Here is a 14,460-nt window from a genome sequence, read left to right as displayed (position 1 = left end):
ACCGGAGCGGGCGAGGATCATCCCCGCCGGCGGGGCACCATGGCAGCTGCCGGGGAGGTGGAGCCAGCCGCTGACCTGCCAGCATCGGAGCACGCTATCTGCTTTGTATAAATCCTCCTTTTTTCCTTCCTACCTGCGCGGGAAAACGAGAGGAAAAATAAAAGATAAATATATTATTAAAAATAATTATATATATTTTTAAAAGCAGGGCTGGCAGGAGAAAGGAGGAGAGAGGCCGGGCGCGTGCGGCCGCCTCCCCGCCGGCTGCGGGAGGTGCATGAGGAGCTCAGCTGGGGGCCGCCGCCATGGAGCACATCCGGATGCCCAAGGTGAGTCCCGGAGGGCGGGCGGGCGGCGGGGCCGGGAGAGGCCGCCTGGGCCCCGGCAGCACTCCAACAGCACCCCACCATCCCTCCGGCCGGCTGCTGCTTCTGCTGGAAGGAGGCTTTGGCCAGAGCCCTGTGGCTTGAGGCTGTGCACAGCCATCCTCTGCAGGCTTTGTAGCTGATGCGGAGCTTTTTTTTTTGTTTGCTGATGCAGGTTTGCTGTGAAATCCGCACAAATACTCGTTGTTTTGCTATGTGGGCTGAAGATTTGTCGGGTATTTTTCTTGGTTTTTATTCTGTCCTTCCTGTTAACACTGATGGTGTCCATGAGTTGTCGGTATCCAAAATGAGGTCTATTGTCTGCTTCTTAGATGCCTTTCATTCATCCCAGTATTTCAGACCTGGTGATGACTTTGTGTTTGTATACCAACATTTGGGCATCATGAGGCCTGTATTAACAGAATTGCCATCGTGTCCTGAAAAAGAAGGTACTATTTTGACACATGAACATTGCAGGTTAAAAATAATAATCCCAAATGAACTAATATGTTAATTTGAAGTGGGAGTAGGATATTTTTTCGCATATATTTATGTATTTATTAACCCAACCCCCTGATTAAGCTTATTTGTGTTTGATTTGTCTTTTATCAATATTTAGTATGATGACTTGATTTTGAGATGAGGGCCTTTTCTTGCTTTATCTGCATTTTGGGGCCTTTAGGTGTTGAGCTGCACATATATTAAAAAGGTAGGCAGTTATAACAACTGCCTTTCCTCACATCTCATTTAATGATCTATTATCTGCCTATGTGGGAAGGAAGAACCTCAGAATAGCAAGAATGTATCCTACTGCAGGTAGGAAATTATCAGTGAATGTTGTCTCATAGATGCTCCTGACCATTAGCTGAAGAATGCTGAAAGCACGAATGAGGAAAATAGTGAAAATAAATGAATAATGGTAGAAAAAATCCTAAAAATAAATGGTCACGTTTGCAGGGAACAGAAGGCCCAGGCAAGACCAGGCAATGGAAGCTTCTCTGTTAGCTTTTCTACAAGCAAGTCCTTAAGATGTTACTTTGCATATGCAAAACCCATTTCTGTATCCAACAGCTGTGAGTAGGCACTATACTGATGACTCAAGACACTGGAAATCTTACTCAGTGCAAGGCCATTCTGCAGTACTGGTTCCTAGCATTCCCATACATTACAGCTATGCCAAAAGTTATCTTTCTAATATAATAAAGCAGTTTAGAAGGCATTCTTTAAAGGTTCAAGTGATACAAAAATCCTTTAATATTTCCTACATAAATGTAGAAAATCCAGGACACTCAACATGAGTCAGTATTGAAATACCTCATCTCTCCAGTTACTCCTAAGTACACTGTATATAGAGTTACCTACCAGAACTGGTATCTTTGCTTTGTTTGCTCAGAAAATCTCAGCTTAAATCAGCCACCAGAACAGTGTTGGGTTTTTTGGGGGGGTTTGCTTTTTACTGATTTTTTTAATTATTTTTTAGAATTTGGAATGTAATGCTAAATGGTTCCCAGTGCCAGTAATGTAAAAATAAGTGAGGGAAAGCTATGTGAATATAGGGGTTTTATCACTGTATCATGTAGTAATTTCTGGTGTCACATTCCCTGACTCCATCCAATTTTGTCCTGAGAGACATTTGACAAGCAACTGCCCTACTCTGTAAAGGTATTAATCTCAGATAATGACATTTTCCTTGATTTGAAAACCCAGCAAAATGGGAAATCAAGATAAATGCATACTTAAAAAATTAATAAACTTAATAATATCTGAAGATTAAATTCCTGCCCCAAGTAAAAGCTTTTCCTTCAAAGGGCAGTAAAAAAGTCTATATTACATGACATCCATTAGGACTTGGAAATTGTTTTTTATTTTAATTGAAATATAAATATAGTGAGTGATGGATCATAAATATTAAAATAAATCTGATAAAATAACTGTCATTAAAAAGGCAGGAAGAAATTCCATACCAGCGGGACAAGTAGTTCATTTAGAACACTACTGTGTGTCCGACAGTGACAGGAGAGCAATATAAACTTGGCCACATTCTGTACCCTCACAGTTGTATTAGTGTCCAACCTTTCCTAGTTCTATTAGTGTCTGTTTATGGACCTCTCTGTGTGAGTTTGCCAAAGCTGCTGACAACCTTCTGCCTCTGCAGTCTGCATGGAAATAAGTTACAGAAGATCGTGGCTACAAAAGAAATATTTTCTCTAGCTATTAAAAAGTTCTTAGTAGTTTTATTCAAAACTCCCTGCTTCTAGCTTCAAGGGTTTGATGAATAACAGTTCCATGTTTGCCTTCACTGTAAATCTTGATCACAACCCACCAGATTCTGATAATTTTGGAGAAATGCCAACAGTGACCCTAAGACCTCTTTCCTATGTGGTAAATATTAATTCTCTGTCCATGGTTGTGTAGATATGGTTTAGGTTGTTTTTCCTATAGGCACACTGTTTTGCGTCTCTCTATGTTGAAGCTTTTCTGTGACTCTTTTGCCCACACAAGGCAAGGCTCTTCTGGTGTTTTTGTGCCACAGATGAAGCATTTGACTTTTTAAGACAGCTTATGATCATCCACAGAATTGAAGATTTCACTGTATATTCTTTACTTCAGGTCATTGCAAAAGCTGAGTAAAACCAGTCCTAGCACCAGACTTTGTAGGGCTTAACTGTTGACCCTTCTCCAACCTGAAAAGAGACCATTAAGCCCTAGTCTTTGCTTCCTGTCCTTTAATCGGCTTCATTTGTAAATGGACCTTTCCTCCAGTACCACGGCAATTTAGTTTCTCTAATAACCTTTGATTGTCAAAAGTTTTTTTGAACTCTAACTATATTATGTTCTCTGGGTCACCTTTACACATGTGCTTTGTGGCAGCATCACAGGATTTCAGCAGGATTTCCCACTGCAACAGTCATTCTAGTTCTTTTCCAGCAGACTGTGTGCATCCACCTGAAAGAACAATTCTGTTCACATGCTGTTGGCATAACTAGGTAATTTTGCTAATGATACATTGTCTAGTCTTTCACCAAAAGACATGATGCCTTTAAGTCTGGTTCTGAAGAATTCAACTGCTGTCTCTCCTTAGCAAGTAAAAGTAGCAGAAAGAGAAGCCAGGTCTCTTGACAGTTGTCTGTTAGATGAAACTGCTTCTCCCCGTTATTTTTGAAATGGTATTCCCTAGACCTTCTGGACCTTCCCTGGACTCTCTGGATAGCCAAGTCCCTAACACACTATTTATTGTACTGAATGCTATTGTCATATCATTATACTATGGGTAGAACACAGATTGCATGCATGATGTGTGCTTGTATATACGTACATATTCAGTAATGATAGATTCACAAAGTAAATGCTGTCCTGTGTATGAAGGCTGTAATTTGAATGCAGTTAAGAGTTGCTAAAAGTCACTCATTGCTAAATAGAATGATATATACCTCCAATAATATTTAAAAAACTACGAATTAGTAAACCCACTGACTGCTATGGTATGGATTGAGCAGCAAGATAGTTTCAGACAACTCTCAAAATCCGAAATGTGACAAACTGCTCCTAACAGTCATAAAAAATTAATAAGCAACACTTCTGCACAGACTAGCAGCACATCTTGTTAACATGCATAGAGATATGTATGGCCGTGGACAGGCTGACAGATAAACAGCTCCGAAGGTAAGTATACCCCACACAGGGACTTTGTGAACTGTTCCTAATCGGTTACCTGATTTTATTTTATTTACCACTGTTCTGTATCATTTGGCTTTATATATTGGCAGAAGGCCTACTGAATGGCCTGCTTATAATAGACAATACATCAGATTTATCCCTGGTGTAAGGCTGTCTTCAGTGGAGCTAGTCCAGAAATTCATTTGGCTCAATGTCTCATGTTAACAGAATACTTGGGATAACTTGAGTTGCTCAAGTGCTTTCATTTTTGTGACGACATGGTAAGGTATTTCCTTCCAGTGATCCCTTTCACAGGCTGAGTTTAAGATACGCTGCCATTTCTCATGATAATGTCAAATCTTTCTACCAGATGTACTACTTTTCAAAACAAATTTCCAATGTGTGTAAATGAGTTCGGTTTCCTTTTGGTTTCAATCTATTTTCTGTTCCATAGTTCTTGTTTTTCATTCAAAAAGTTTTAGAATATATGTGAGTTTTCCCAAAGTCTCCATCAAAAGACCCATGTAATTTACATCCACTTTATATATGACACATGTAAATGGCAAAATATTTGTCCACCTCGGTCAATGGCAAAATTCAACCAAGCACACCTAATCTTTACATTGCATTGACGTGCTCTGGGCTATGGATCTCCACCTTTTTTTATGCTAAGCTGGGTATTTCTACCATTGCTCTCTTTGTGCCTTCTGTTGAGGTAACAACTGACATTGTAGTTAGGTTCTCCATATTCAGGCTACAATTCCTTTTGGAGAAGTTTGATTTTACTTGTGATGTAGGAAGGTGGCAGCAGTCCTAAGGCAATATTAGGAGTCAGCTGAGGACGTGAGCTCCTTGTTTACCCTACAAGCCAGGGAATGCAGTGCTGCAGGCATTGCACTGTAGTAGTCCTAGCACTTGGTTAACTTTTATTTAGTTTGCTGCTTAGGAGAGGTAAAGGACATGAGGTTGGCATGGCCCTTGCCTTTTACTGGTGTTTTGGGTCATCAGCTTACTGTAGACACATCACTGCAGCCTCTTTGAAGTGCAAGTTGATTTTCTGCTTTTCAAATCTTATGTAAAGGTGGTTTCTGTTCTTTCCTCTAAGTATACAGCTTAGAGCAGTGCACCTTAGAGTTCAGCTGGTGCTTTCTGATTCTATAACTGTTTTCTCACTTTACATCACAGTTAGGAAATGCTTAACATGTTCTGGGGCCAGTGACATTTAATGATTTCAAACACATCATTCTACTTGACTGCTTATACTCAAAGTGATGCATTGAAATCAGCACTGATTCTGGACACTTTCGACTCTGATTTTGTGCACGATGAATTCTTTTTCTCTTGGTAAGGGAGCTTCCCTATTTAGAATGCTGTTTAGTTTTGTTTGGGTTCCATTTATTACATCTTTGTGCTGTGGAACTTTGAGCATAAATGATAAATTTAATACAAATCAGCAGGTCGAAGGAGGTGATCCTGCCCCTCTACTCTGCTCTCGTGAGACCTCACTTGGAGTATTGTGTGCAGTTCTGGTGTCCTCATCATAAAAAGGACATGGAACTGTTGGAACAAGTCCAGAGGAGGGCCACCAGGATGATCAGGAGACTGGAGCACCTCCCATATGAAGATAGGTTGAGAAAGTTCGGGTTGTTCAGCCTGGAGAAGAGAAGGCTGCGTGGAGACCTCATAGCAGCCTTCCAGTATCTGAAGGGGGCCTACAAGGATGCTGGGGATGGACTCTTCATCAGGGACTGTAGTGACAGGACAAGGGGTAACGGGGTTCAAACTTAAACAGAGGAAGTTTAGATTGGATATAAGGAAGAAATTCTTTACTGAGAGGGTGGTGAGGCACTGGAATGGGTTGCCCAGAGAAGCGGTGAATGCTCCACCCCTGTCAGTGTTCAAGGCCAGGTTGGATGAGGCCTTGGGTGACATGGTTTAGTGTGAGGTGTCCCTGCCCATGGCAGGGGGGTTGGAACTAGATGATCTTAAGGTCCTTTCCAACCCTAACTATTCTATGATTCTATGCCAAAAATCATGCTGTGGTTTGGCATTCATCCTGGAGGCAGATACAATTAAAATAGGCACTGCAGAAAATATCTAGGTGATGTGGGATTGGATTTAAAATCTCAGTTTGGAATTTGCTCCAAAAATATTTATTTTGAACTGGAGTCATTGAACTATCTGCTTATTAGAGTGAGTTGAGACTTAAACAAAATCTGGTAACAGCTATTATTCTCAAAATATTTGGTCAGAAAATGGTCAAAAGGTCATGCAAATCGTGGTTATTGTGCATTCACAATACATTTTTAATTAAATTACAACTCAAAGTTATTTTTTCCCTAACCTATCTCATAGAATTGTGGACTTTTAAACTTTAGCTGTATTTGACTGGACAGCAGAACCACAGCCTGATTACAGTAGGAACCACAAAGTTGATCCAAACAATATCTGCAGCTTACCTCACTCATAGTTCATATTTTCCTAGGTAACCTGACTGTCCTACAATCCAGCTTGGAATTGCCCATCTCAGCCTGAGTTTTCTTATCATCTTTATCTCTGAAGTCATATAGTATGCCTTTTGGGAACTAGGAGGTCCAGAGCTGTCTTTGATTTGGGTGGGTTTCAAGGTAATTTCATTATTAGTGAAATTAAGCTAACTCCTGCTAAAGAGAAATACTGCAGTGTAATTTCAGAGAATCACACAGCCAGAATTGCTTGTTGGGTGTTGGGTTTCCTCCTCCCCCCCATCATGGGTTTTGTTTGGCTCATTCCCACTGGTATATGTGTGAATACCAGACTTTGCTTGTTATACTGGAAGATTTTGGCTGCTGCTTTATTCCCTGAGCAGAATTTCCTTTTTCTTGTTCACTGATGTGGATGTTTTATTTCTTTCTCCCAGGCTTATCAGGTTGTAGTGCTGCTATTTTGCTTCTTTTGGAGTGTTTCTATTGGAATCCATCTTCTTTCCATTCTTCATCTCTTGTAATTTTATTTTTCTTTACCAGGAACTTTTCAATTAAGGAGTTTTAAATGGACATGTTCTTATTCACCAGACTAAAATGAGGCACAGAAAGCTATTGTTGTTGCTGAAGTTCTGTGAAAGCATCAGCAGGGTTCTGATGAAAATTTGCCTGTTTTCCCTGGCTGTCTACCCAGGAGATTACTGAGGATCTGAGAACTGTCCTTCCTCCAAGTCAGCAGTGAAATTGGAGACTTGGGGACAGTCCTAGGTCAGTTCTTTTTTTTTCTCCCCACAAAACTCCCTTCTCTATAGCTTGACATTGGAAGTCTCACTTCTGAGCTTCAGGGTGCTCAGGGTTTTCAGGGTACCGGTTCTCTGGGAGGGCTGTCAAAGTACAATTCAATGGGAATTGTCAAATGGGAGTCTAGTTGATGGTATCCATGCCCATGGCAGGGGGTTTGGAACTACATGATCTTTAATGTCCTTTCCAACCCTAACTGTTCTGTGATTCTATGATTCTGGAGGGATAAGAAAAAAACTAAGCCAGATTGATCAAGGTATTGGCTATTTCTATTTGCCACACAAGCACTAGATGCACATTGCTAAGAGCAAGGAGCCAAACCAACCTTGGCAGGTTCCACACAGGAGCACACCACAGTCATGAAGTCTTCGGTGCTATTCACTTTCCCTAAGTTCTACACAAGATTTATTTGTATTACAGATGTGTTTGGCCCAGCGGCATTATTCTGCTGAGGCAGTAGACAAAACCCTACATCCTGTTGCTGGGATCTCAAAATATCACAAAGTGATCACACTTTTCTCCCTTGTCTTTGACCTTGGAGTTGGTGGCACAGGTAAAACTGCTACATGATGCATAAAAATCCCGTTTTGTTAAAGTAGGTTGCAGTTTTTCTATGGGCAACATAATGAAATATTTTCTAAGTGACAGTATGCCACTGTGTTTTTTCAAGTAACTTGTTTGTTACAGATTACAACTAAAAATTTGGAGTGCAGTTGCAGCGGAAATGTTGCATTTCTGTTTATTTGGGTGAAGTTTGCATTGTTTTTTTCTCCTGTTTGTTTTTTCCTTTTGGGCATCACTATTTACAGGGTGAGATTTTTACTGTTTAGCATTAGGCATATAATTTAAGAACAGAGGCTCCACAGATGTAGTCAAAGAAATTTCCAGAATCCTATTAAGGCTAGATTCACAGTCTCCATTCACCATTTATTCTTCATGTGCATAAGCTTCTAATTTAGTTACCTAAATAAGCTACTGAAACTTAGATGGTATTAATACCTTCTTCATTTTGTGCTGTAATAACCAACTGCATCTGTTCACTATTCTTAGATATGTTTTCTTACTTCTGTAATGTGAGTCGCATTCTCATATTGATATATTAATATATTTAAAAAATTAAAAAGACAGAAAATTGCTTTTGGTCCTTTTCATCCATCTCTCAATCTTTGGTCATCCTATTGGAAGTGTCATTTGAAACAGGTAAAGCTGTTAAAATACGTAATATATTCATTGTCTCAAAACTCTGTGCCTGTGTTCATAGGATAGTTCACCATTTAAATAATAGCTAAATTAATGTTTACTGGTTCTATCTAATCTACAGTAAGCCCAAGAGCATACTGACCTTTGTGAAGTGAATGACTTGCCAATTGACCACAGAACTCATTAGACTAGATCAGGCTGGTGCTGCTTCTAATTTTGTAACCAAACCATCTGATTCAGAATACTAACAGGCGAGGTAAAGGGAAATGAGGGAAAGCATGATCCATCTGGTAAGATGCTTCCAACTTTATGTCCTGAAGCATGAACACTGATTGAGCCAGTGGTCCTAATCCAAAGGCCATTTAAGGCACTGAAAAAATTACTCTGTCTTGAAAAAACTCAGGATCTAACATTTTGTCTTTTATGGTTTTGGTCCTATTTTCACTCAGTTTTCTTTATTTTATACTCCCCTTAGCATTAGGGCCCTTCTATTCTGAAAGCTTTTTTGCTTTTGAAACTTGATATTCATACATATACTTATTTCCAGTATGCACTTTATTTCTGGTTTGGTTGTAGTGTTTTGGTTTGGTTTGGTTTTTTTTTTAATCAAGACTTTCTCTAAATGCCTTACTTTTCCCATATTGTGTGGGTGGGAAGGCACTTTCTCCCTTGTGAGGTCTGTGTACTGACTTACTGCATTAATTGGAAAGGTAGCTTGTCTTTAGATTTCTAGTTTTGTGTCTATTCCTTTTAGATTTAGATTGCTTTGTTAAGTTCATAATAATATAAATATTTTCCTAATCTTGGAATTGGCAGACCTCCTTTGGATTTTCTATGCCAGACTTTCTTATTTCTAATAATAATACCCTCAGTAAAAAGGCAGCTGGATGAAGGCATAAAACAAGTTCTAAAATCCATGGATAGCCACATACTTTAATTTGCTGTCTTGTCATCTGTTGTCTGAACTAGTAACTCTAAAACTTGTTGCATTTCAAAATGGTACTGAAAACCATCAAGACAGCATGTCTGCAGGGTACTCTTTGAGTTCTGTTTATGCATAATAGGAGACTGAGGTTGGCATGGAGGATTTGAGAAAGTTTGGCTTTGGAGTGGTCAGGGCTGGAATCTCTCAGCCTGCTGTTAATGGACTTGAGTGGTGTTATTTGATGTATCAGTGCCTGTAAGCTAAAGGAATGATCTACTTGCAACAGAAAATATACACTGACGTTTGCCGATGTACAGGTATACTCTGCTGAGAAAGACAGATCCCTACCATGAGAAAAGGGAGTCCTACAAATCCTTTAATGCAAATCTTCTGTGGCCTGCACAGCTGAAATGGCATGGTTACTGCTGCTCTAAAACAGACTGCTGAACAGGGCATAATTTTGAACGTGCAACAGAAAAGCCTGTGTCAAATGGAGAAATTTAAAGTTACGATTCTTTTCAGTGTCCGTTGGCTGCACACAGAATTCTTTCTCCCTACTCCAGTTTACTGCTATGAGCAATACAGTAATTCTCTGTGTATGTTTTCAGTACTAAATCTAAACACTTTTGGCAAATGAAGTAAGACTTACTAACGTGAGGAAGCACTTTTTTCCCTAAATTAAAGCTGTTGGGTATGATTTTTAATAGAACACAGAAAAAATTAGGAAATTACTCAGTTGCTCTCTTCTCCATTTCCAGATAAATAAATCCAATATAGACTGAAAGAGAAAACATATTATGGATGAGCTTTGTGTTACAATGTTGACACCATACTGCAATGCTAAATACACTTTACAGGTAATAGTAATTACTAAATAGTAATAGGTTACTGTTCACTACATCCCCTATACAACTGCTACTCAGCTATATCTGATAATATCGACCTTATAGGTCTTAGCAGAAAATAGGGGTTTCTTAAGCCAAATTGTTAGGTAATATGTTCACTGTCTTGCTAACATTATGAGTGATTTCTCATAAATTTTTTCAGCTCTTTTCCAGTATTCCCATTTCACTTCAGTCCTTTAGTAAACTTGACTTGTTTAAGTTTTTCTTGATTATTTCCCCCATCCTGTCACATTTATCCTGAGAAAACTTTTTACAATTCAGAGCTTAAGGTTTCTTTGCTTAAATGTAATCATTTTGGTATTTTTGGCTTGATTCTTTTGACATGTGCAGCCATCCAACTCTGTGTAACAGACTGATTGTTCATAACCTTACTGCACTTGGGAGAACTTTTCAGAGATGGAAGCATAAAAAAGTTACATGGATGAGCTACAGTTTTCATGATTCTTATGAAATAGAATAGAAACCACATTACATGGCAGCATCAGCTGGCAATTCAGTTTGCTTTTACTCTTGTTCCAAGTTTTGCAAAAAGATCACTTATTTTATCTTTTGTTTAACAACACTATACCATCGTTGTGTGAAAAAGAAAAAAATGTAACAACATTTGGTCTTTCGCATATTGTATTTTCTCACCCTCAGGAATTATGCTGAACACATGGATAGCTGGGGTCAACCAGGGTGAAGAAATCCCACATATTCCATTTGGCCTCAAACCATACCAGCTGTGTTCCTTTTTTCTCATTAAGCTCAAGCATTTGGCTTGCACAAGCTCTTTGCTTAGCTTTTGCGTGCCTGCAGTGCTGAAGCCGATCAGAGTCCTGTCACTAATTCCCAGGATTCAGTTTCTTCTTGCTTTCACTCACATGTGTAACCACATGTGTAACCAGGGCCAGGCCCCATTCCTTTGGGTCAACCTTTTGAACAGCAAAGACTGTTGTGAAAGCGGTCTTTCTTTACCCTTGAAGAATCACTGAAACTCCTTTGTACAGTCAGATGCCATAGTACTTGATCTGTTTTCTTCTGAAACTTGCTTTGGTAGTCTTTTGTTGTAGAGCAATGAATTTTAACCAGCTGAATGATGGAGAAGCTCCTGAGCATGTGGCCTGAGCTGGACATTCCCTGCTTACCTTTAATTAGTAGCTTTCTCCTGGCTGGGAGAATTTTCTGACCTATCTTCCTTTTTTTTTTTTTTTTTGTGATAAGTAATTAGAGGAATTGGTAACAGTTCCTCCTGAAGGAGTGGGGAGAACTTGGTGATACATGGGAGCAAAGCTATTTTGTTCTTGGCTGCCAGATAGCTTTTCTCCTTCCAGGTGCATAGTGATAATTGTAATGGCCATCTCAGTGATCACCATGGCAGAACTTTGCAGTCTCAAGTGTTGTCTTCTTTTTCAGGTTAGCTAATATGCAGGAAGAAAACACACAGACCGAAAACCTATGTAGTCAGAGTAAAAATCCTTGAGCTGTTTTTTCCTAATTCAGAATTTCATTTTATTTGAAAATCACACAGTAGAGACCATTTAGTATCAGATAGCATCTCCACGCTGTACACAGTGTCATTGTGTCAGGAAGCAAAATGATGTGGAGAGGAGTGGGACTAAGATTTTGCTCCAAGGCATGTTTTTTTCCCAGCATGACCAATCTGCTCTACAGCTTTGCTTCTCTGTCACTTCCCTAGTCAAATCTGAGTCCACAGTCAGAACTGATACTGCATTATCTTAAAGAGCTTTCCCATGTGGAGTCACGAACAACATGAAAAAGTAACAGTAACTTCTGCAGTTTTTTACAATATTGCCATACGTTTGAGATACTGAAACATCTGAGAGAGATAAGAATTAAGGTAGCATATTCAAGAAGCATTTGAAAATAGGCCATGCAGTCAGAGCATATTCAAGAAGTAATCTATACCAAAAACCAAAACAATTTAGGGTACATGGGTATTTTTAGGAATAACATTTTGGCACATCAATTTTTCTGAACACTTTCAAGGTCATATCTTTGCCTTTCTTCCTTAGGTGGAAGTCCCATTGAAACTTGTGGGAGTTGTGCCTGCATAGAGCTTTGACCCATGCTTTTTCCTAATACGACATTTTTTTCTTGAATGACCTCCTGGCAACCTTGTTCGTAAGTCATTTTTCATGTTCATTCTCTCAGTAAAAAGTGCCTTCCATCTGGTCTTAATCTGCATTCCCTTTAACTTCTATTTTTGCCTCCTTTTTTCTGTCATCTGTGTTGCATTGAAAATGGAGTTTCTGGCCAACTTTTTTTATCCCCATGTAAGGGGTTGTAATCATTGAAATAGATCTCTTGGCAGTCTTTTCTTTAAGCCTAGACAACAACAGTCATCAGGCAAAAATAAATGACGGGGGCAACAGCTTCAAATAAATTACTGAAGTTTTTACTGAGATGCCACTCTCCAGACTGGCTTGGTGAATGCTTTCTTTTTTGCTCTTTGAGCTCTTCCAGCTTTCAGCTTTCCAGGCTGGTTTTGCTCTTTTTTACTCTTTACCTGGTATTTTCTGACCAGTTTCTCCCACCAGCTGTTTTAGGCAAAGCACTTGTCCTTGCCTCATATGCTTTTTCCTGATGTGTCAGTACATATATGATTTCTTAGCTTCTCCAATAGTCTACAGTAGTTTTTGTGAAAAAATTGAGCACTTTTTGGAGAAAAAGTATGAGATGAATTACCGTAGTGTCTCTTTCTGATGTTTTTTTCTGTTTGTTTTTACTATAAATGCTGATTTCTCAGCATGCTGCTGCTTTTTAGATAGAAAAACTCAGCTTCTTCCAAAGTACTACCGCAATGTAGTATTCCTCTCTTGTGGAGATGAACATATTCTTATTCCATCTAGACCATTTAAAGACACTTGGCTTTATTTTCCTGATTGGGAAGGTGGAGAAGAAGGGGGCTCATCTCAATCCTTTGATCAGCAGAATGTAATCTAAGATTGAGGCTAGCTCTACTGTACTCTTTTCTTCCCCTGACCATGGGTGAAATATACTGCTTTTTCAGAAAGTCAAAGTAGCTGGAAACGAGGCTGAAGAAACATAGATGGAGCTCAGATGAAAACCTTGTAATCTATGCAGGAGGTTATTGCAGAGAGTTTTTTAGAACAAGCTCTTAAGAGCTTAGAGTCCCTTACTGCTCCTGAAGGCACTTTATGGCACTTAGTATAAATCATAGAATCAGAACAGTTTAGGTGGAAGGGACCCTCAAAGATCATCTAGTCCAACCCCCCTGCAATGAATGAAATCAGAACTGTAGATTTGAATGCAGATAGAGTTTAGATTTAAGCAATTTCTTTTCCCTTTGGAAGAGGGAAATCCCTTTTAGGATGCTAGATATGATCATGTGGTTCATGAGACAAGTTATTAGTAAACCTGCTTTATTTTTCTCATATTACAGTCACAGGTTGACACGTGTCATTCAGATATAGGCAAGATTAAGCAGCGAGTTATGCTAACTTTTCTTGAGCCAAATTTGGAGATTGTCACTAATTTTAACTGACCCTTACGGCACTCTCTGAGGTCAGCAGAAATAAGGGCTACCTAAAAATTCCATGTTCTGCATCATCTCACAAACAGTACTGGTTCCTTGTTGAATCTGCAGGAGAGCTCATTCTGAGCTGTACTTACCCACACTGAAGTCCTGAAAAACTGAGAAGCTCTTGTTAGGATGCAGAAAATGTATGCTATTGTGGACATTGTGCTGTGGCACAAAAAATTGTCAGTATATGAAGAATCTTATTTTCTCAATTAAATAGAAATTGCCAAGAGTTCAATTTAACTAGAGCAAAGAAACATAGTTGGATCAAATATGTGTGTATTCAGTACAAATATAAGAAGTCTCAAAAAAAATGTTGAAATTGAAGTTACTGGTTATAAATGAGATTGTTGATATAACAGGCATATTAGAAACTTAGTAGAAGAAGAATAATCAATGTGACAGGCACATAGTGACACATTACATGGGAAAGACAGGTAAAGTTATGGCTGTCAAAGAGCAGATTTTTTTGTCTTGAAGTAAACAGAGTAAAATCTTATAGATTAGCTACATCACAAAAGCAAACAGTCCCTGCAGATTGAAATTACAAGATTAAATAGGAAAAATAGAACTGTAGGACCACATGACTGGAGTACAGTGT

General features: G+C 39.1%; 1 protein-coding gene across 1 annotated transcript in view; it reads left to right on the top strand.

Annotated features, from left to right (window-relative positions):
• Positions 1–305: 305 nt before the first annotated feature.
• Positions 306–14,460, top strand: part of MTMR7 (myotubularin related protein 7) — a gene marked incomplete at its 5' end in the record, with an annotated part of 44,573 nt that continues 30,418 nt past the window's right edge. The window contains one exon of the mRNA XM_080639215.1: positions 306–329. Coding sequence (XP_080495341.1) covers positions 306–329 — 24 coding nt within the window. The remainder of the gene's footprint in view (positions 330–14,460) is intronic.

This window comes from Psittacula echo (assembly GCF_963264785.1).
Source record: "Psittacula echo genome assembly, chromosome: 1".
NCBI classification, from domain to species: Eukaryota; Metazoa; Chordata; class Aves; order Psittaciformes; family Psittacidae; genus Psittacula; species Psittacula echo.
This window is presented reverse-complemented; position numbering and strand designations above follow the sequence as displayed.